The following is a 21128-nucleotide window of genomic DNA, read 5'->3' on the forward strand; positions in this document are numbered from 1 at the left end:
CTCAGCCTCAGTGATAACGCTGGAGCAGATCATCTGATCATCTGCCGCCTGCATGGTATTGGTGCTTCTGGGAATAAGCCTTCTCAGAAAGTCCCTTTAGGATTCTTTACTGAAGATCTGACGTTGTCCACCTCAGCTGCTTGCGCCATTCATTTTACTGACCAATTGGTCCCTGTTGTTGATGTCATGGCCGTCGGAATATGTTTAACTATGTCTTCCCCCTATCTGCAAGGTACTGGAGCTAAAATGGCTGTCATTGTGAACATGACCAATGGAAAAACACTCTGTTTGAGCTTTTAGTAAGGACAACCATCTTCTTTGTGACTCCTGTAAGGCCAAGGAAGGAGGATAATCTTAAAACCATCACTGAATACCAAGGTGAAAATGTTACATTTCACCTCCTCTGACTGTCTGGCATCTTGTCTGCAGGCATTAGAAGTGAAGAACTGAATCATTCATGCCTCCCTGATAGTGGTCTTATCTCTCTACACTTCTCCCCTCCTTTTCCATCTCTTGCTCTCTCTCTGTCGCTCTCTCTCTGTCGCTCGCTCTCTGTCGCGCTCGCTCTGTATCGCGCTCGCTTGCTCGCTCTGTATCTCGCTCGCTCTCGCTCGCTCTCTCAATCTCGATCGCTCTTTGTCTCTTTCTTTCTCGACTGTAGAGAGATGGCTCTGACTGAGTCAGCTGCTATCCATGCCTCAGCCACCTGTGGTGACATTAAACTCAAAATGAGCAGAGAGAGGGGAGGGGAGATGGAGGGGAGGCGGACGTGGGAGAGGGCAGAATCTCCTCACATCGTCGGCCTGGCTTGCCCTAGCTTGAGGGGCCTGGCATTACACAGGTGGATACCACTTTCTGCTGTCTGTTTATGGCTGTGGTGGTTGGGGTACGAAACATACACATCTGTGTTCTAATGTTGATTTTGGTCAAGTTCAATTTTTTGGCATTATGTGTCAGTTAGTGTCTCCAATGTGTTCTCATTACATGTATTGTAAAGAATACCCCACCAGCAGTGTGAGTGTGTTCCTCTGTGAGTGCAGCCCCTAATTGAATCCTACAGTGTTTTGACAGCTCTTGACTTGCGGGTTACTGAACGTGGGACGACTAGCTCTCATGTAAGTGCTTTTATCCAACAATGCAATTAATTCCCATGGCAGATGCCTTTTTCTAAACTGAGGTTTTATGCCTTTCATATGTTGTGTATATTTCCATTATACTATCCCGATGAGGATACATAAACAGGTAAACTGGGGCGGAGTTGTCATAATTTACATTATGTGATTTTTTTTCTTCAGCATGTGAACAGTCTCTGTGCTGCTCAGTGATTTAGTCATCCATAGTGAGATGAGTCTTGTTGGCGAGGTATTGAAATGTTTCTGTCCAATCAGGGGTGCCCTAGTCATCACCCATATAATTAATACAAGTGTTTATGGGTTCATGGGTGAGGTGGGGTCCTGATTTATGACCATGCATCTGCAGGGGCAGGCCTGCTCTCTCTCTCTCTGTGTGACTGACTGGGTCCTTCTCTTGCAGCTGACCTGTTACTCACTCCCGTTCCCATGGCGAACCAACAGCCTCTTCACATGCAGTGAGGTCTGGAATCACTCCTCTCTCTCTGCCGCACACCCTTACCACACACCAGGACCATAATGCATCTGTTCTGTCAGCTCTCCTGGGGCCTTATAGAAGGGGAAAGTAGTATCATTAGAGGTGGAGTTGGTAGACGTTGTCTCTAACCCCTGATACAGGGTCAGATATTTTTCACCTCTCTAAAGGTTAGCCTAAGATTAGGATTATGGGTCTGGTAATCAGACCCTAAATATGTGGTTAAGGACAACTTTGACCTCAAGATGTTAAGGTGACACTGAGAGTGGTTGGGTTCTATGGTTTTATCAGCCAGGGTTAAAAATGACCCCCCTGTTGTAGGGGCTATCACATGGTTAATCCTCTCCTCTCACTGTGCTGACAGACTGCTGATAACAAGCATGGAGTAGCCAGTACAGGAGGACGTGTGTGTGTATCCAGATGAATGTTGAAGGTTGTGTGTGGGAGAGTGTTAGCTCAAGGGTGTGTTGACGTGCAGTGACAGGCCAGTCTCTCTCCCTGCCCGACCCTGTCATCCTGACCCCAGGAGCAATGCCATACCCTCAGTGCTCTTTCCATACTGTACATGGACACTGTTACATAAGCACTGCTGATTCAAGTCATATCAATTCATTCAGACAATGGGTCCTCTTTAGTTTTGTAGTTTTATAATCGTCACCTGCAGAAAGGGAGGCTTCCTCCTGTCAAACGTGTGTGTCATAACTCCATGGCAATGCCTGGTTAAGCCTGGTTAGTACACTACGAAACACCACTAATTCTGCCTGGTTATTATGATAAGTCTATTTTGGAGGGAGACAGATGACAGGAGGGTGGGGGATGGAGAGAGAATAAGAGGGAGAGAGGAGAAGAAAGCTCTGCTGAACTGAGCCCAGCTATAAACACCAGTGTGTGTGTGTGTGCAGTGATTTCATCTTCTCCATACATGATCTTCCATTAACAACTGTCTGCCTGCAAGGTGAAGGGGGGGGGGTTGTGAGAGCCTGTTGCTAGGTTACCCCTCCACCACTGTCAGAAGCCGGATTCAGCATCAGTAGCCGTTCACATCAGTGCTAGGCTAGCATGGAGCAACAGCATCGCTGACTCGCAGCATCCATCCATCGCTTCATCATGAGTCACTGATGCCTTTTTAAGAAGGGGGCAACAAAATGAATCCGAAAGGGTGGTAGAGAGAAAGGCGGACGGCGGGACGGACTGCACTGCTCTGCGTCTGGCAACAGTAACGGCGCGCGTTGGGCGCTGAGGCGAGGAGAGGAGGGGTAGGCTGGGGGAGAACTATGCAGCTCCCCACCTCCACACACCGCAAGGCTTCCAGCTTCATCCTCAATGAAAGAGCATGCGTCTTGTCTTCCAAAATGGAAATTTACCGGTACGTACTGTAGCCTACTTTCTGTACTGTATGTCTAATATAGTACTAGATTCCTCCTCTCTCTGCGTTGGAGGATCTTTTTGGGGTTGTCTATCTGTACAGAATGTGCCCTGCTGCCTGTCAGTCTTGTCTTCCTCATCAAATAAACTGTTGCATATTATTCAAGCAGAGCTTCTAGGCTTTTGGCGTCTTAAACACAGCTGGGTTGGACAGGAATGGTTTCACATGAAGCCTTGTTCTATGACATAGGTAAAGAAAGAGTTTGGGCCATTAATATCTAAATTGTGCCATTATTCCTCTGGTATGATGTTAGATATCTTTCCTGACGCGGATGTTGATGTTACAATAAGTGGTTCTCAGATGCTGTTATTTCTATGCTCATTGTATAATTCTCCTGCATAGCTCCCCAAGGAGCAGTAGACATGTACACTAATTCATCTGGCTGCCGGAACGTTAAGCAAGCCATAAACATCATGTTAAGCAAAGGAGAATCTTCATCAAATATTAATCAGTTCCTTCACATATCTGCTCTATGTGCACGGAGTGTATTTAGGCTCTGCCTACTGGGGGCTGAAGCAAAATCATCATTTCAAACTGCATATACATTTGGGAATGTTTTAAAGTTTTCTCTCCCTTTTTAATTTGAAAGTTCCACTGTGGTTTGCTGTATGAGGAAAGAGAGTCTGGCTTCCTATATCCCATGTTTAGGATGTTGAGTAACAACAACACAAACAACGTGGCCAGTCAACCCTGAGAAGAATAAACCAGTGGTGTCCAGGCAGTTCCCATGCAGCCCAACAGGGCCTGTTCTGTTAGCCAAGCGGGTGGTGGGAGATTGATTGGCTGTGTTCCATATGAATCCCTCTCTGTGATTGGCTGAATGGCAGCCAACAGTGCCCAGTAGGGCAAAAAACCTCCAGAGGAACTGGTCCCAGTTAGCACTAACCTGCCACTTTCTCACCGCCCCGCCAGCCACCCTGTAAACGCCTGATGAGGCTGGCGTGTTCACAAACACAGTGCTGCTGCTGTCACTCACACAGAAGCTAGCAGTGTGTTCACAAGGCTGTATCCTCCGGAGGGTTGAACCTGCATGCAAACTAAGTTTCCCCTCAAACACATTCTGTATGACATGTTTTTCTTTCGGTTGCCATGTCATCATTTTGCAGTCTCATTCCGTTTATGTGGAACCTGTTTGGTTTGTTTCTGCTTTATAATTGAGTTATGATCCTTCACACCTGGGGAGTGCAGAGGGAGGAGGACAGTTTTGGTATGACAACATTGTATTACAATGTCTCTCCCACACCTCTCTACTACAACCTCTTGCAGTTAGAACCCCAGACAGACCTCAAATCAAATTTAATTTGTCACATGCGCTGAATACAACAGGCGTAGACTTTACCGAGCCCTTTCCCAACAATGCAGAGTTAAAAAGTAAGAAAAACTTGCTAAGAATAAAAAAGGAAATAGTAGCATAATAAAATAAGGACATTATATACAAGGAGGACCGGTACCGAGTCAATGTGCAGGGGTACCAGGTGGTTGAGGTTATTGTGGTAATATGTACATGTAGGTAGGGGTAAAAGTGACTAGGCAATCACGATAGATAATAGCAGCAGTGTATGTGAAGAGTGTGAAAGTGTGTGTGGTGTCAATATGCATGTGTGTTGGAGTGTCAGTGAAGTGTGTGTTGGTAGAATCCAGTGATGTGCATAGAACCAGTGCAAGAGAGTCCGTTCAAATAAAAAGGGTGTCAATACAAATAGTAAAGGTAGCAATTTGATTAACTGCACTCTTATGGCTTGGGGGTAGAAGATGTTCAGGAGCCTTTTTGTCCCAGGGTTAGCTCTCTGGTACCGCTTGCCGTGCGGTAGCAGAAAGACAGTCTATGACTAGGGTGGCTGGAGTCTTTGGCAATTTTTAGGGTCTTCCTCTGACACCGCCTGGTATAGAGGTCCTGGATGGCAGGGAGCTCGGCCCCAGTGATGTACTGGGCCGTACACACTACCCTCTGTAGCGCCTTGCGGTTGGATGCCAAGCAGTTGCCATACCAGGCGGTGATGCAGCCAGTCAAGATGCTCTCAGTGATGCAGCTGTATAACTTTTTTAGGATCTGAGGGACAATGCCAAATATTTTCAGCCTCCTGAAGGGGAAGAGGCGTTGTCGTGCCCTCTTCACGACTGTGTAGGTGTGTTTGGACGATGATAGGTCCTTAGTGATGTTGACACCGAGGAACTTGAAGCTCTCAACTCAATTACAGCCCCATCGATGTGAATTGGAGCATGCTCGGCCCTCTGTTTCCTGTAGTCCACGATCAGCACCTTTTGTTGTGCTGATGTTGAGGGAGAGGTTGTTGTCCTGGCACCACACTGCCAGGTTTCTGACCTCCTCCCTATAGGCTGTCTCATTGTCGTTGGTGATGAGGCCTACCACTGCCGTGTCGTCAGCAAACTTAATGATTGTGTTAAAGTCGTGTGCGGCCACGTAGTTGTGGGTGAACAGACCTGCACAGGGTTTTATCTGCCACTCCCCAGCTTTCTGGAGCTGGTTACCATGGTACTGTCAAAGGTCAGACTAGTTACAGCCAATCAGAGGCAGCTACCTGTTGATCACACCAGGGAAGGACCCAGTAATCTAATGCTCCCATGGGTCGTCTGGGTCCTATGGTGAATGACTTAATTAGGGTGGAACTAAATCCATAGGGATGGTCTCAGTGTTCTTCACAACTGCTACTACAGTACAAGATTAAGAAAGGTTTTTCCCTCGAAAGGTCCATTCTTGAATTTATGACTAGCTTCCTTGGACCTTACTCCATGTCACTCGAGTCCAGTGTGGCTCTGTGTTGATCATGAAGGTACCAGTTAACAAGCTTGCTCCGTTGAACGAGAGAAGGTACTGACCCTTGTCATCTGACCTCAAGATGTTCAGAATGTGGCTTCACAGAAGATATTAAAGTTGAGTCCCATTTCCACTAATCTCCTGAAAGCAAGCAAAGGCCTCCTGTTTTCCAGCTGAGTTACATTTCACATTTGAATTGTGCTTTGTGATTGCCTCTACTGCGTGAGCCCCAGTGTGAACAGCCCACAAAGTCATAATTATAAAGGTATTATCGCTCAGTCAGTCGCCTCCCAACTGTCCCTTTTTAGAGTGTGTTCCTGTCTGTGTGCCAGTGGCTGAGACCAGGCCTCCCCTGCCTCGTAAATACAGCCCATATAGTTTAGCTTCAGCCAGCCAGCTCAAAGAGATGTCACCTCAGCAGCTGGCCCGCCTGAATGTTTTTACAGTCATGATGCGTCACATTGTCCTGCCTAACAAGCAGCATGAATGAACATTGTCTCGCTCTCCCTCTCCCTATCTCTTTCCCCCCTTCGCTCTCTCTGTCTATCCCTCTCTATCACACCAAATCTGCTTGTGTTATGGATGACTCATGGCAGTGAGTGGTGTGTATTTTTAAGCTGTCCGTCTGCTCCCTTTGTGCCATACTGGGTTTGGTTGGTGGTGAGGAGGAGTGGGCTCCCTCTGTATGGCTGGCGTCAGAGCGGAAGTGAGAGGTGAGGTAGGGTGTTGAGGTGTTGCAATCCCCAGGCGGGCGGTACGTATGGCAGGACCAGGGAAACAGCTGCTGGTGATTGACTGTGTGTGAATGGAGGATAATCAGACTGCAGGATGTAATGACAAAGTACAACAGTTGTGATCTTACGTTCTCTCGAATCTTCATTCTCTCTCCCTCCCCACCCGTGGACACACAAAGGCAATAGGTCAATCCCTTTTATCTGATGTTCTCCAACAACCTTAGTCTGGGTGTCCCTCTCTCGCTCTCTTTCCCAGCTACGCGGAAGCAGCCAAGGATCCAAATAAAAACCCACCCACATACACAGTGTTGCTAATGTGATGGCTGTAGTTTGGAGAAAATTAGGGAAAAGCCAATGAAGGATTGTGACTAGTGTAGCAGGGCTGATGGACGGGGCACACTACACATTTCTACAACATGCCCCCCCGTTCCTTATTACTAGTTTCACATGGTGAGATTGAGGGACGTGCAGTGAAAACTCTGAGGGGGAATATTATGGGAATGAAAAGGAATCAATTTTCTGCTCTCTTTCCACTGAGAATGTTCCTTCTGCACTGTGACATGCTGTGGAGGGGGTTGAGCGACACACATACGTGTGCACGCACGCACACACACACACACCTTGTCTTGTCTTTTAGGGACATCAGTACAACTATCAGCCATTTAAGAGAACAGCTTGAACTTGCAAACGACTGATTTTACTGTTCAGTATTCATGCAATGCTACTCCTGACAATCAAGGCTCTCTCTCGTTCTATCTCTATTACATGATTTAGTATGTTCAGAAAAATGTTGGTTATTCATGGTATTTCATTCTTACACTGGGATTTACAGTGCATTCAAGGATAATCGGACCACAAAGTGTTCCAATGCTTCTGCTAGAAACTATCCTGGCTACAGAACGCTATGTTATCTAGCCAACTCTTATAACGATCTGCCTCTGACTATTGTTGTCATGCCAGACATGTTTGCTAAAGATATACAGATGGTCCAGACTATCACGAAACCATTCTATGAATCATATGAATTCCTTATTGATGATATACAGATGTAGGATCTTAATTTGAGCCGGTTTGCTACAGCAGGAAAATAATCCTGCAGCATCAGGAAACGTTAATTATTATTATTATGTGGATTATAATTAATGGACATTTTTGTAGGGGTTGATACAAGGGAAAATCAAGTCTGAAATTTCCAAGTGGAAATTACATACTTCAGAAGCCTTTTTTAACCTCAAATACACTACATGTTCTCGTGCAACAGGGTGATCAAATTAAGATCTTACATCTGTAATCAGTCAGGTGTCTTAAGTTGAATACAAGCTGAAGAGGAGTGGGAGGACGAGGTCTTTCAGTGATTAGCATACTAGCGTTAGCCTGATTAGCCTGCTAGCGTTAGCCTTGATACTGGCTCTCCATGCATTTCTCAGCAGGGGTCTGGTGGTTCCAGTCCAACACCTCTAACTACACTGGGCCTCTAACAGTCTGAACAACAGCAGGCTTCTGGCACCACAATCAGTGAGTTTACAGCAGCAACATTCTCACGCCTCCCCTTCTGCTCTTCTACCATAGCTGAGAGGGATCCACAGTATTCTTTCTGTCTGCTATAGGCCTGTAGCCCTCTGGAGCTGTGGAGAAAGTGTTGAAGCGGAGGAGTGTTTAAACTACATTTTACATTTTAGTCATTTAGCAGACGCTCTTATCCAGAGCGACTTACTGTTAGTGAGTGCATACATTTTTCATACTGCCCCCCCGTTGGAAACGAACCCACAACCCTGGCGTTGCAAGCGCCATGCTCTACCAACTGAGCTACAGGGGACTACCTATGTGTGTGCTGTTTGCTGAGCAAATGAAAGCATATCACGTTTTGTGCTCTGGTGAAGGAAGAATTCTAGGAACAGAACAGTCCACTATCTGGTCACAGAGTGCACAGAGTTTTAAGGGAACCGTTGTGTCCCATCTCTAGCCAGCAGTACTCTGGTATCAGGCTAGGCTAGCCCTGAGATTCTGCTCCTCCTCACCCCTGTGTGAGTGACACTACTAGCCAGTAGCCACCTGAGTAGGGGCCAGTTTCTGGTTTTCAGGCAGTGGAGGCTAGTACTGGTATGTTCACTCTGCTGCGTGGGAGTACTGGTATGTTCACTCTGCTGCGTGGGAGGCCAATGTGGGGAAGTGTGCTGTGCTGCTGCACAATCCAGCTGTGTGTGTCAGCCAATGGTGGATCAAAGTGTTCTAGGCTAGCCCCAGTGTTGGTTGTTTGTGTGTGTGTATGTCCCTTAGGAGTCTTCACTCTGGCTCTACAGGACTCTGGGTCCAGTTGAAGCCTTGACCCACACCAGTCCCTCAACCCTCAACACACTATATACCACTGCCTGTGGGCCTCCCATCCATCCTCTTTCCTCCCCTAATGCCTTCCAGATAGACTGGAAGCATTTTCTTGTTTCCCCTCACTGACATGGTGGTTACATGTAATCACATCAGGCAGAATGCTGACCTGACAAATCAATATTGCTTTGGTTGACTGTAGAGAGAAATCCCTTTGGTATTTTTCATTAGACCCTCTCCAGGTAAATGAGCCCTCATTACATTTACATGTCAGTAATTTAGCAGATGCATTCATTAGAGGTGGTTTCGCTCACAGGCTCAAAACATTGTCCTTCGTGTTTCTTTGTCTTACTTTGTTTTGTTTAGATTTACAGGGTTCGTCCTTGGTTTCAGCTTGGAGTATAGAGCATAGTTCAGCCGCTTGTTAAAGCAAACGTATTAAAACTGAGGACAGATACCTAGGCCAACATTCCTGTTTGTTAAGCCCTAACCACTGCATGCGAGTACACCATTTAGGGATCAGGGTTGCTCTGCTCTCTCTGTGGCCATGTGGACAATCAGAAACCACACAACTGTTGACCTAGGCCTCCCTGTGGTGTTGCGCCTACAGGGGGCAGAGGAAGTGGTGGAGGGAAGTGTTGTCGGTCTGCCCCAAGGAAGACTGACTGAAGAGTCTGAAGGAAATCCAGAAACTGTTCTCTGCAGTTGATTTGTAAGACTTGGACAGTCCAACAAACCTCCACATGGGATCTGTTCATTCGACTGTGTTGATGAAAATAATGATTTGGACCCGTTTACAGACCTAAATAATGGAGTGTTCCTTCAAAAAGGATTTGCATTCCTGTTCTTAGCAGTAAGAAACAGAGCGGTAATATGTTGCCATGTATTCTTTGGTAGGGATATAGAAGGCTGGCACTTTATTGCATAAGAAGGCAGGCCTAGCTAGTCCCTGGAGTGCTTTTCACAGCTCTACTGGCTCTGACGTCACCACTGCTAGCTGCCTCTCCTCTCCCTCATCTCTCACATCCAGGCCCTTTGATGTTATATTTTGGTATAGAGACATTAACATTAATGAAGGGATAGAAGGGAAACGCTCCCCTATTCGTGTTCCAATTCCACCTTGCTCAAACGTTACAGCTTTGTGTAGTGTGTGTGTGTGTGTGTACTGTACTCTGTGGTTTGTGTGCTGTGTGTGGATTTACTATAGAGTTCAGAATATATGACCTCTTAGATATATTTCTAAGGGGGTGGAGTGGTGGTACTCACAGTGGAGTACTGTACTACCCTGTCCTTCAGAGAGGCTGAAGAGAGCCCAGAGCCCATGCAGAGCCAGCTGTGTAGGTGTGCTGAGACCAGACTGAGATGGCCTAATGGGGAGATGAGGAGACTGAATGGGATCAGGACTATGATGAGAGGTTGTGTGTCTGTCTGGTCTAATGGGGAGATGAGGAGACTGAATGGGATCAGGACTATGATGAGAGGTTGTGTGTCTGTCTGGTCTAATGGGGAGATGAGGAGACTGAATGGGATCAGGACTATGATGAGAGGTTGTGTGTCTGTCTGGTCTAATGGGGAGATGAGGAGACTGAATGGGATCAGGACTATGATGAGAGGTTGTGTGTCTGTCTGGTCTAATGGGGAGATGAGGAGACTGAATGGGATCAGGACTATGATGAGAGGTTGTGTGTCTGTCTGGTCTAATGGGGAGATGAGGAGGCTGAATGGGATCAGGACTATGATGAGAGGTTGTGTGTCTGTCTGGTCTAATGGGGAGATGAGGAGACTGAATGGGATCAGGACTATGATGAGAGGTTGTGTGTCTGTCTGGTCTACTTAACATTTACATTTAAGTCATTTAGCAGACGCTCTTATCCAGAGCGACTTACAAATTGGTGCATTCAACAGGATAGCCAGTGGGACAACCACTCACTTTTTTATTTTATTTTATATATATATATATATATATATATATATTATTATTATTATTATTATTTTATTTATTTTTTATGTGGGGGGGGGGGGGGGTAGAAGGATTACTGTTATACTATTCCAGGTATTCCTTAAAAATTTAGGGTTTCTAGTGTCTCCGGAAGGTGGTCATGGAATCTGCTGTCCTGGCGTCGTGGGGGAGCTTGTTCCACCATTGGGGTGCCAGAGCAGCGAATAGCTTTGACTGGGCTGAGCGGGAACTGTGCTTCCGTAGAGGTGGGGGGGCTAGCAGGCCAGAGGTGGATGAACGTAGTGCCCTCGTTTGGGTGTAGGGTCTGATCAGAGCCTGAAGGTAAGGAGGTGCCGTTCCCCTCACAGCTCCGTAGGCAAGCACCATGATTTTGTAGTAGATGCGAGCTTCAACTGGAAGCCAGTGGAGTGTGCGGAGGAGCGGGGTGACATGAGAGAACTTGGGAAGGTTGAACACCAGACGGGCTGCAGCGTTCTGGATAAGTTGTAGGGGTTTAATGGCACAGGCAGGGAGCCCAGCCAACAGCGAGTTGCAGTAATCCAGACAGGAGATGACAAATGCCTGGATTAGGACCTGTGCTGCTTTCTGTGTAAGGTAGGGTCATACTCTGCGAATGTTGTAGGGCATGAACCTGCAGGATTGGGTCACCGCTTTGATGTTAGCGGAGAACGACAGGGTGTTGTCCAGGGTCACGCCAAGGTTCTTTGCACTCTGGGAGGAGGACACAATGGAGTTGTCAACCATGATGGCGAGATCATGGAGCGGGCAGTCCTTCCCCGGGAGGAAGAGCAGCTCCGTCTTGCCGAGGTTCAGCTTGAGGTGGTGATCCGACATCCACACTGATATGTCTGCGATTCGCCACCTGGTTATCAGAAGGGGGAAAGGAGAAAATTAATTGTGTGTCGTCTGCGTAGCGATGATGGGAGAGACCATGTGAGGATATGACAGAGCCAAGTGACTTGGTGTATAGAGAGAATAGGAGAGGGCCTAGAACTGAGCCCTGGGGGACACCAGTGGTGAGAGCACGTGGTGCGGAGACAGATTGTCACGATCGCTGAAGGAGGACCAAGGCGCAGCGTGGAAGGTGAACATTACTTATTTATTAAATGATACACGAACAAAACAACAAATCGATACGTGACGTCCAAAGGTGCAAAACACAAACCTACACAGGAACAAGATCCCACAAACACTGTGGGAAAACCACCTGACTAAATATGGTTCCCAATCAGAGACAACCAGCAACAGCTGATACTCGTTGCCTCTGATTGAGAACCACTCTGGCCAACATAGATATACAAAACTAGACTAGACACAACGAGCACAAAACATAAACTCTACACACCCTGGCTCAACTTAAAAGAGTCCCTAGAGCCAGGGCGTGACACAGATTCTTGCCACGCCACCTGGTAGGAGCGACCTGTCAGGTAGGACGCAATCCAAGAGTGAGCAGTGCCGGACTGGAAATACTACAATCTGCAATGAGAGAGAAGCCACTGGCTTTAGCTTTGTTTTCCTACACAGCTAGCTACACAACTACTAGGCAGGACTCCACAACAACCTTCATTAGGAAGCTAGCTACTTTCATTAGAATTTGTTTTGCTTTGTAAATTCTTCTGATTTACCTTAGAGCCTTTCTGGGTCTCTCAGTCTCTGTGTTATGACAACCGTAAACTGTGGTACACACACACACACACACACACACACACACACACACACACACTACGCAACAGTTATGTGTTTGGGATGGTGGTCAGCCAATACCATTGCTTAGATGACTGTGCAGATTTTGATAAAGAAAGTGAAGGGGTAATGAACGCCCTCGTTGATGTTTATGGGGAAGGGCAGCCCTGCCACCACCAATGCCATGTTGCTACCTCGATCCCACTGAGAGGTCTGTGTGGCTCCACTAACACATGTTCCCCTGCCTTGGACACTTAGTTTGGGGTTGGATTCCTCTGGGTTTCAGTTGCCTGTGGTTGGAAGGTGGTGGCAGATCAGCGCCAAAGGCTTGCGTTATGTTTCAGATTCTCTCTGGTGGTTTAGAATAGAGCACTATACTGTACTTCATTACACGTCTCCTTCAAGAGTCCAGTGAAACAAGGAAACTAGTGGGAATGTGAAACTAGGGAATCTTGTAATAAGAGCTTCGTTATAGAATGTATTTGAATACAGAGTAGAGCAGTAGTCCATGAATAAATTACAGCTCGCTCCATGTCCATTGTTCTTCTCCATTTAATTTGCATTGGATAATATGCAATTTGCATTGGATATGACAAAATAACTGTTTTTGACCACATCCTTTCCTATTCCATGTCATCTCTTTATCTAAGCAGTAGGATTGACAGTTGTACAATACTTCCATTCTGTGTAATGCAGCGTTTCTTTCTACCGAGGACTGTAGGGTTTATATTGTTATATATAAATCAAACCAAATCAAATACAACAGGTGTAGACCTTACAGTGAAATGCTTACAAGCCCTTAACGAACAATGCAGTTTTAAGAACAAAAAGTGTTAAGTAAAAAATATAAAATAATTAAAGAGCAGCAGTAAAATAAAATAACAGTAGGGAGATTATATACAGGGGGAACTGGTACAGAGTCAATGTGCGGGGGCACCGGTTAGTCAAGGTAATTGAGGTAATATGTACTTGTGGGTAGAGTTAAAGTGACTATCCATAGATAATAAACAGAGTAGCAGCAGTGTAAAAGAGGGGGTGGGGTGGAGCGGGGGGGGACAATGCAAATAGTCCAGGTAGCCATGATTAGTTGTTCAGGAGTCTTATGGCTTGGGGGTAGACGCTGTTAAGAAGCCTTTTGGACCTAGACTTGGCACTCTGGTACCGCTTGCCGTGCGGTAGCAGAGAGAACAGTCTATGACTAGGGTGGCTGGAGTCTTTGACACCGCCTGGTATAGAGGGTCCTGGATGGCAGGAAACTTGGCCCCAGTGATGTACTGGGCCGTACGCACTACCCTCTGTAATGCCTTGCGGTCGGAGGCCGAGCAGTTGCCATACCAGGCAGTGATGCAACCAGTCAGGATGCTCTTGATGGTGCAGCTGTAGAACTTTTTGAGGATCTGAGGACCCATGCCAAATATAGGAGGTGTGCTGTCGTGTGTGTGTGTGTGTGTTTACACTGGGAGGATGACTGTGTCTAGTGGAGGTGTATGTGTTAAGACTAGGAAGCTAGCTGTGTCTACTGGGATATGTGGGTTCAAGTCTCTTGGCAGGTTATTAGCACTCTTTCACTACAGACAGACTATAGCAGGCAGGCAGATATATAACTGTCTCTGCCTGGCTAAAGCAATTCAGTTCTAAAGATAGTCACTAGCTAATGGAACGCAAAAATGGAATGATGATTTTCTCGGATTAAAGAGGATAGATCATCTTCCAGCTACGCCACGAATATTATGCTCTTCAGTTACAATACTGTTTTTCCGATTTTGAAATCTGTTAGTGGTTTTTAAGAGTAATTTGTGCGGCGACTCTGGTACAGTGTTATTGACAAAGCAATTTGCTGTTGCAATTACCTTTTAATGTACAGCCAGTAAGCATAGCTGTTATTATGGCTGAACGGTGCCTACCCTGCTCTCATGTGTCATCATATCAAAGATGGATTGATGCTTGTCTCAGTGGGCATGAGGTTGCTTTGTGTTTATTGGTTGTTGTTTTCCTTTGTTGGCTCTGTCTGTTTGGCTGGGCTTAGTTTATTTTCTGTATGCTGATGGGGTGCTGAGAGTGAGGCGTGGGTTGAGTGAGATGAGGACGGTGCTGCTGAGTAAGAGGCCCTCCCCTGTTCCTCCCTTCCAAAGCATCCACTTCCCCACAGCAAGTCTGGGAGCTCCCCTCCTCCCTGTAGGCCTAGGGGCTGTCAGTGTTTAGCTAGCCTTGCAATTCTGTTCTTATTATCTTGTTTTCTACCTTTGAGGCTTTTGTGGAATTTCTCTGTCTCTCGGCCAGTGCCGGTCTGACTTGTTCCACCCGTTGGTTTCCTCAGATCCTCAAAAAGTTATACAGCTGCACCGTTGAGAGCATCTTGACTTGCTGCATCACCGCTTGGTATGTCAACTGCTTGGCATCCGACCGCAAGGCGTTACAGAGGGTGGTGCGTACGGCCCAGTATGTCACTGGGGCCGAGCTCCCTGCCATCCAGGTAGAGCTGGGCGATATAGCAGGCAGGGATGTAGCTCAGTTGGTAGAGCATGTATGCACTCACTAACTGTAAGTTGCTCTGGATAAGGGCGTCTGCTAAATGACTAAAATGTAATGTGTTTCCTAGGGGACCCTATAATCTTTGGCTACATTGAATGTTTTCTCTTAGCTACTTCATGTAGCTAACATATTTTTTATTAAAAAAAAAATATATATATATATATATATTTGTTTTTTGTGTCATTTAGCAGACGCTCTTATCCAGAGCGACTTACAGGAGTAATTAGGGTTAAGTGCCTTGCTCATGGGCACATCAACATATTTTTCACCTATTCGGCTCTGGGATTAGAACCAGCGACCTTTCGGTTACTGGCACAACGCTCTTAACCACTAAGCTACCTGCCGCTATTCATGCGTCTCATATTCCTCTTTGATTTAGAATATACTGTTGCACAAACAACATGCTGATTTAGGTCTACACCATCACTGAAATTATCAGGCTGTATAGCTAATTACGTTTGCAATGACTCAGCTGGCTGGCTAGCTAATAAATGTACTAACTAGCGATTAGCATTAGCGGCTAACACGATTTAGGGCCAACTTGCTAAGAAAAGACAAACTAGCTGTTTGCAGATGTAAGAAACACAAACAAATAGTGTAATTATAGAACGCCAGTGGATTTGTATTAAAAAGCAAAGTGAAAACAGCATCGTTGTCATCATCATTGTTGCATGTGCTGCATTGACCATACAGACTGAATGCAAGTGTCTCGTGGTCGAGGAACAACAAATTTGCGCCTTGAGTGACAGGGGGCGGGGCTTGGTCTGTGTGGAAAGCGGCATGGAGAGAGAGAGGGAGAGTGTAGAGAGATGACTCAAGTAGCAATGTAAACTATAAAAATGGACGCTACACACGGCGTATCACTAACCAAACATTCAAATACCGTTATAGAAGGTAAAGTAAAAACCCAAACCGGTCCGTGCATCAATACCGGTATATCGTAAAATACGGTATACCGCCCAGCCCTACATCCAGGACCTCTATACCTGGCTGTGTCAGAGGAAGGCCCTAAAAATGTTTAATGACTCCAGCCACCCAAGTCAGATTGTTCTCTCTGCTACCGCATGGCAAGTGGTACCAGAGTGCCAAGTCTGGGTCCAAAAGGCTTCTTAACAGCGTCTACCCCCAAGCCATAAGACTCCTGAACAACTAATCATGGCTACCTGGACTATTTGCATTGACCCCCTTTTTGCACTGGACTCTACCCCCACACTCACACATACTAACCACACTGACACTCCAACACACGCACACACACACACACACACACACACGCATGTTGAGGCTACACAAACACACACACACACTCACTCTTTCACACTCTTTCACACACGCTGTTGCTATTCTGTTTATGAACTATCCTGATTTGCCTAGTCACTTTTACCCCTAATTACATGTACATATTACCTCAACTACCTCGTACCCCTGCACATTGACTTGGTACCGGTACTCCTTGTATATAGTCTTGTTATTGTTATTTTGTGTTACCATTTCTTTATTTTATTTGCAAATGTTCTTACTTTTTAACTCTGCGTTGTTGGTTAAGGGCTTGTAAGTAAGCATTTCACTGTAAGGTCTACACCTGTTTTATTCGGCGCATGTGACAAATAAGATTTGATTTGATTGATTTGAAACGACCGCCAGATTAAATGGAGTCTGATTTATCAACCTAGAGCTGTGGAGAGGAGATGCATGTTTTAAGCCTCTTTCGAAGAAGGAAGTGGAAAACGGGGCCTTCTCCCCTGCTGACACTCACGTGGCGAGAGGTTGTGTGGGGAGGTTCCCTCTCTCTCCTCTCACAGTCCCCTGGCTCTCTTCTGCTCTCCTACACCCCCCCCCCCCCCCCCCCATTCTGCTCCTCTGTCTTCTCCTGTTGGAGTAGTTGCTATGAAGTGGGAGGGAGGGTGAAGCACGTTGGTGGATAATTTACTCTGTTGCCTGGCAGGGCCTTGGCCTACATGTTTTGTCCTGCTAGTCGGTAACAGTTGTCAGGGATCACCCTACACAACTGTCATTGGACAAGTCTCAAATGGCACCCACTACTATAGCCTATACACTGAGTATACAAAATATTAAGGACACCTTCCTAATTTTTAGTTGCACCCCCCATGTTGACTCCAATGCTTCCCACAGTTGTGTCAAGTTGGCTGGATGTCCTTTGGGTGGTGGACCATTCTTGATACACACAGGAAGCTGTTGAGCATCAAAAATCCAGCAGCATTGCCGTTTTTGACACAAACCGGTGCGCCTGGCACCTACTACCATACCTTGTTCTAAGGCACTTAAATATTTTTGTCTTGCCCATTCACCCTCTGAATGGCACACACACAATCCATGTTTGAATTGTCTCAAGGCTTAAAATTCCTTATTTAACCTGTCTCCTTCCCTTCATCTACACCGATTGGATTTAACAAGTGACATCAACAATGGATCATAGCTTTCATCTGTATTCACTTGGTCAGTCTGTCATGGAAAGAGCAGGTGTCCTTAATGTTTTGTACACTCAGTGTATAGTGCATTAGTTTTGACCAGAGCCCTGTGTGGTTCGATGTGCCTGTCAGTTCTCACTGTGGACAGGCAGGAGTCTGGCCTAGGCTGTATGGTTTCCCTTCTGCAGGTGGACTGTATCATGTGTATTGCACACTCCCACACCCTGATATATCTTTATGGATTTTTGACTCCCCCCTTAAACCCTTCTCTTTTTTAATCATGACCAATGTCATTCCATAAATGACTCCTCCAATACCATTTCCCTCCCAGACAGCCACTCTATCACTTCCTGACTTTCAGTAGACCACAAACGGCGCTGGATTGGCCATGCTTGATTAACTCTGATCATCTGGAGGGGTATTTCATCCTTACTACTTGAGGTAAAAACCAATGTCCCCCTGTGTACTGCTGCTTGTTAATGTGTCTCTCTCTCCTCTCTCTCTCTCTCTCTCTGCAGTGAACAGAGTATCTGTCAGGCGCGGGCCGCTGTCATGGTGTATGACGATGCCAATAAGAAATGGGTTCCAGCCGGCGGCTCCACGGGCTTCAGCAGAGTGCACATATACCACCACACAGGCAACAACGCCTTCCGGGTGGTGGGACGCAAAATACAGGACCATCAGGTGACTCACTGGGACTAGACCTAGATGATGTGTGAAGCATAGTAGTGCTTTTGACGACTTACATGCATATGAATAGAAATGCTACAGTATATTAAGCCTATATGCGTCGTTTAAAGTGGGACTGGGATTTCACATGTGGCTGAAAAGTGCACTGATCTGATGACTCTAGACTTCTTTATACTTTATTCCGTCTGACCTGTGTCAGTAGGAAAGCAGTCTGGCAGCCATCTTGCCTGTCTCAATGTCTCTCAGGAATGACCCAGTGTCTCTCAGGATTGACCCAGTGTCTCTCAGGATTGACCCAGTGTCTCTCAGGATTGACCCAGTGTCTCTCAGGATTGACCCAGTGTCTCTCAGGAATGACCCAGTGTCTCTCAGGAATGACCCAGTGTCTCTCAGGAATGACCCAGTGTCTCTCAGGAATGACCCAGTGCTGTAATTGAAAACAAATCTGAGAGCTTTGCTGCTCCATCAGTCACCAGCCATGTCTGGACTGGCAGAGCCAAGGTCTCAAAAACATCAATCAATATGTCTGTCTGTTTGTCCCTGGTCCAAGAGTAAAGCCTATGGTTAGCTATAGAGTCAACAGAGAGCAACAACAATGTAGATCCATGCCAGAGAGGTAACGTAAGTCTCCTGTATTCCTCTCCTCTGACTCTAGCTTACTGCCTTACTCCATATGATATGATCTGGCCAGGCAGCCAGTAATACACATCTGTATTTAATGAAGGGAACATTTTTGTGGAAAATTAGAGGATTGCCTGTTCTCAGGAAAAATAGAAGACATATTTCGAGAAACACAACACCAAGTTCTGCTGAATCATTTCCACGGCACCAGACTACAGCGGTCTGATTGGTGGATTAGTGTTTGAGCTGATTGTTGTGTCTTTGGTGTTTGGTAGCCCTCTGTGTGTATACACTACAGATGGCCTTCGCCCGAACCCGTCTCCTGAGTTTTTAGCAGAATTTCCCCCCCAACCCCTCTAAATTCAGTTATATCAGCAGGAACTGACAAACTCTGTGTCGTCTGTTATTCTCATTACAAATACACTGGTTAGCGAGCTACCTCTCTGCAACCCTATCTCTCTCTACCCTGAAAATGGATCCCCTGAAATAGACTCAGACTGTTTTCAGCTTTAAGAGTGAATCGTTTTTAGAATAGATATATATAATCCTGCCTTGGTTGGGACTAAACAGATGGTTAGCTTGGTCTGATTTGATCCAGCATTTGTCCTAAAAGAGTTTACTCTACCTGTCTGGGAGTATCTCCCTCAGTGCATCAGACTGTTGTGATTTAGTTGATTTCACTGTAATTATGTTCGTCAGTGGATATACTTTCACACCGTCTACTGCTGTTCCTTTGTTGATGGAGGATCACTATAGGATCCAGTGTTTTGCTCCTAGAACATCAGTGCGATCTCCCAGGACCTCATTGCCATGCAGGAAGAGTGTTTGTTGAGAGGGCTGAGTGCAGTACTAGTGTAGTCCACTGAAGTTGCTGGATATTGGCGGGAACTGGAACACGCTGTCGTACACGCCGATCCAGAGCATCCCAAACATGCTCAATGGGTGACATGTCTGGTGAGTATGCAGGCCATGGAAGAATTGGGTCATTTTCAGCTTCTACAGATCCTTGCGACATTGTCATGCTGAAACATGAGGGGATGGTGGCGAATGAAGGGCACCTTAGGATCTCGTCATGGTATCTCTGTGCATTAAAATGGCCATCGATGAAATGCAATTCTGTTCGTTGTCCGTAGCTTATGCCTGCCTATACCATACCCCAACGCCACCATGGGGCACTCTGTTCACAACGTTGACATCAGCAAACCGCTCACCCACACAACGCCATACACATGGCCTTTTCTTGTCCACAGCACAAGGTGCACCTGTGTAAGGATCATGCTGTTTAATCAGCTTCTTGATATGCCACACCTGTCAGGTGTTTTTTTTTGTTCACCTTTATTTAACCAGGTAAGCCAGTTGAGAACAAGTTCTCAATTACAACTGCGACCTGGCCAAGATAAAGCAAAGCAGTGCAATAAAAACAACAACACAGAGTTACATATGGGGTAAACAAAACATAAAGTCAAAAATACAACAGAAAATATATATACAGTGTGTGCGAATGTAGTAAGTTATGGAGGTAAGGCAATAAATAGGCCATAGTGCAAAATAGTTACAATTTCGTATTAACACTGGAATGATAGATGTGCAAAAGATGATGTGCAAATAGAGATACTGGGTTGCAAATTAGCAAAATAAATAACAATATGGGGATGAGATAGTTGGGTGGGCTAATTTCAGAATGGCTGTGTACAGGTGCAGTGATCGGTAAGCTGCTCTGACAACTGACGCTTAAAGTTAGTGAGGGAGATAAGAGACTCCAGCTTCAGAGATGTGGACTGCTGGAGCGCAGACTACGGGTGGGTGTTGCTGTGGTGACCAGTGAGCTAAGATAAGACGGGGATTTGCCTAGCAGTGATTTATAGATGACCTGGAGCCAGTGGGTTTGGCGACTAATATATAGTGAGGGCCAGCCAACAAGAGCTTACAAGTCACAATGGTGGGTAGTATATGGGGCTTTGGTGACAAAACGGATGGCACTGTGATAGACTACATCCAATTTGCTGAGTAGAGTGTTGGAGGCTATTTTGTAAATGACATCGCCGAAGTCAAGGATCGGTAGGATAGTCAGTTTTACGAGGGCATGTTTGGCAGCATGAGTGAAGGAGGCTTTGTTGCGAAATAGGAAGCCGATTCTAGATTTAACTTTGGATTGGAGATTCTTAATGTGAGTCTGGAAGGAAAGTTTACAGTCTAACCAGACACCTAGGTATTTGTAGTTGTCCACATACTCTAGGTCAGACCCGCCGAGAGTAGTGATTCTAGTCGGGTGGGCGGGTGCAAGCAGTGTTCGGTTGAAGAGCATGCATTTAGTTTTACTAGTGTTTAAGAGCAGTTGGAGGCTACGGAA

General features: G+C 46.1%; 1 protein-coding gene across 2 annotated transcripts in view; it reads left to right on the top strand.

Moving 5' to 3' along the window:
- Nucleotides 1-21128, top strand: part of LOC311108753 (protein enabled homolog) — a gene marked incomplete at its 5' end in the record, with an annotated part of 147876 nt that overhangs the window by 41312 nt on the left and 85436 nt on the right. The window contains 2 exons of one of the 2 annotated variants that reach the window (XM_084151490.1): nt 2880-2971; nt 17986-18151. In XM_084151490.1, coding sequence (XP_084007616.1) covers nt 2880-2971; nt 17986-18151 — 258 coding nt within the window. Of the gene's footprint in view, nt 1-2879; nt 2972-17985; nt 18152-21128 lie in introns of those variants that run through there. The other variant, XM_084151491.1, reaches the window with a different exon arrangement.

The sequence above is a fragment of the Coregonus lavaretus genome (genome assembly GCF_964263955.1).
Source record: "Coregonus lavaretus genome assembly, chromosome: 33".
Lineage (NCBI taxonomy): Eukaryota > Metazoa > Chordata > Actinopteri > Salmoniformes > Salmonidae > Coregonus > Coregonus lavaretus.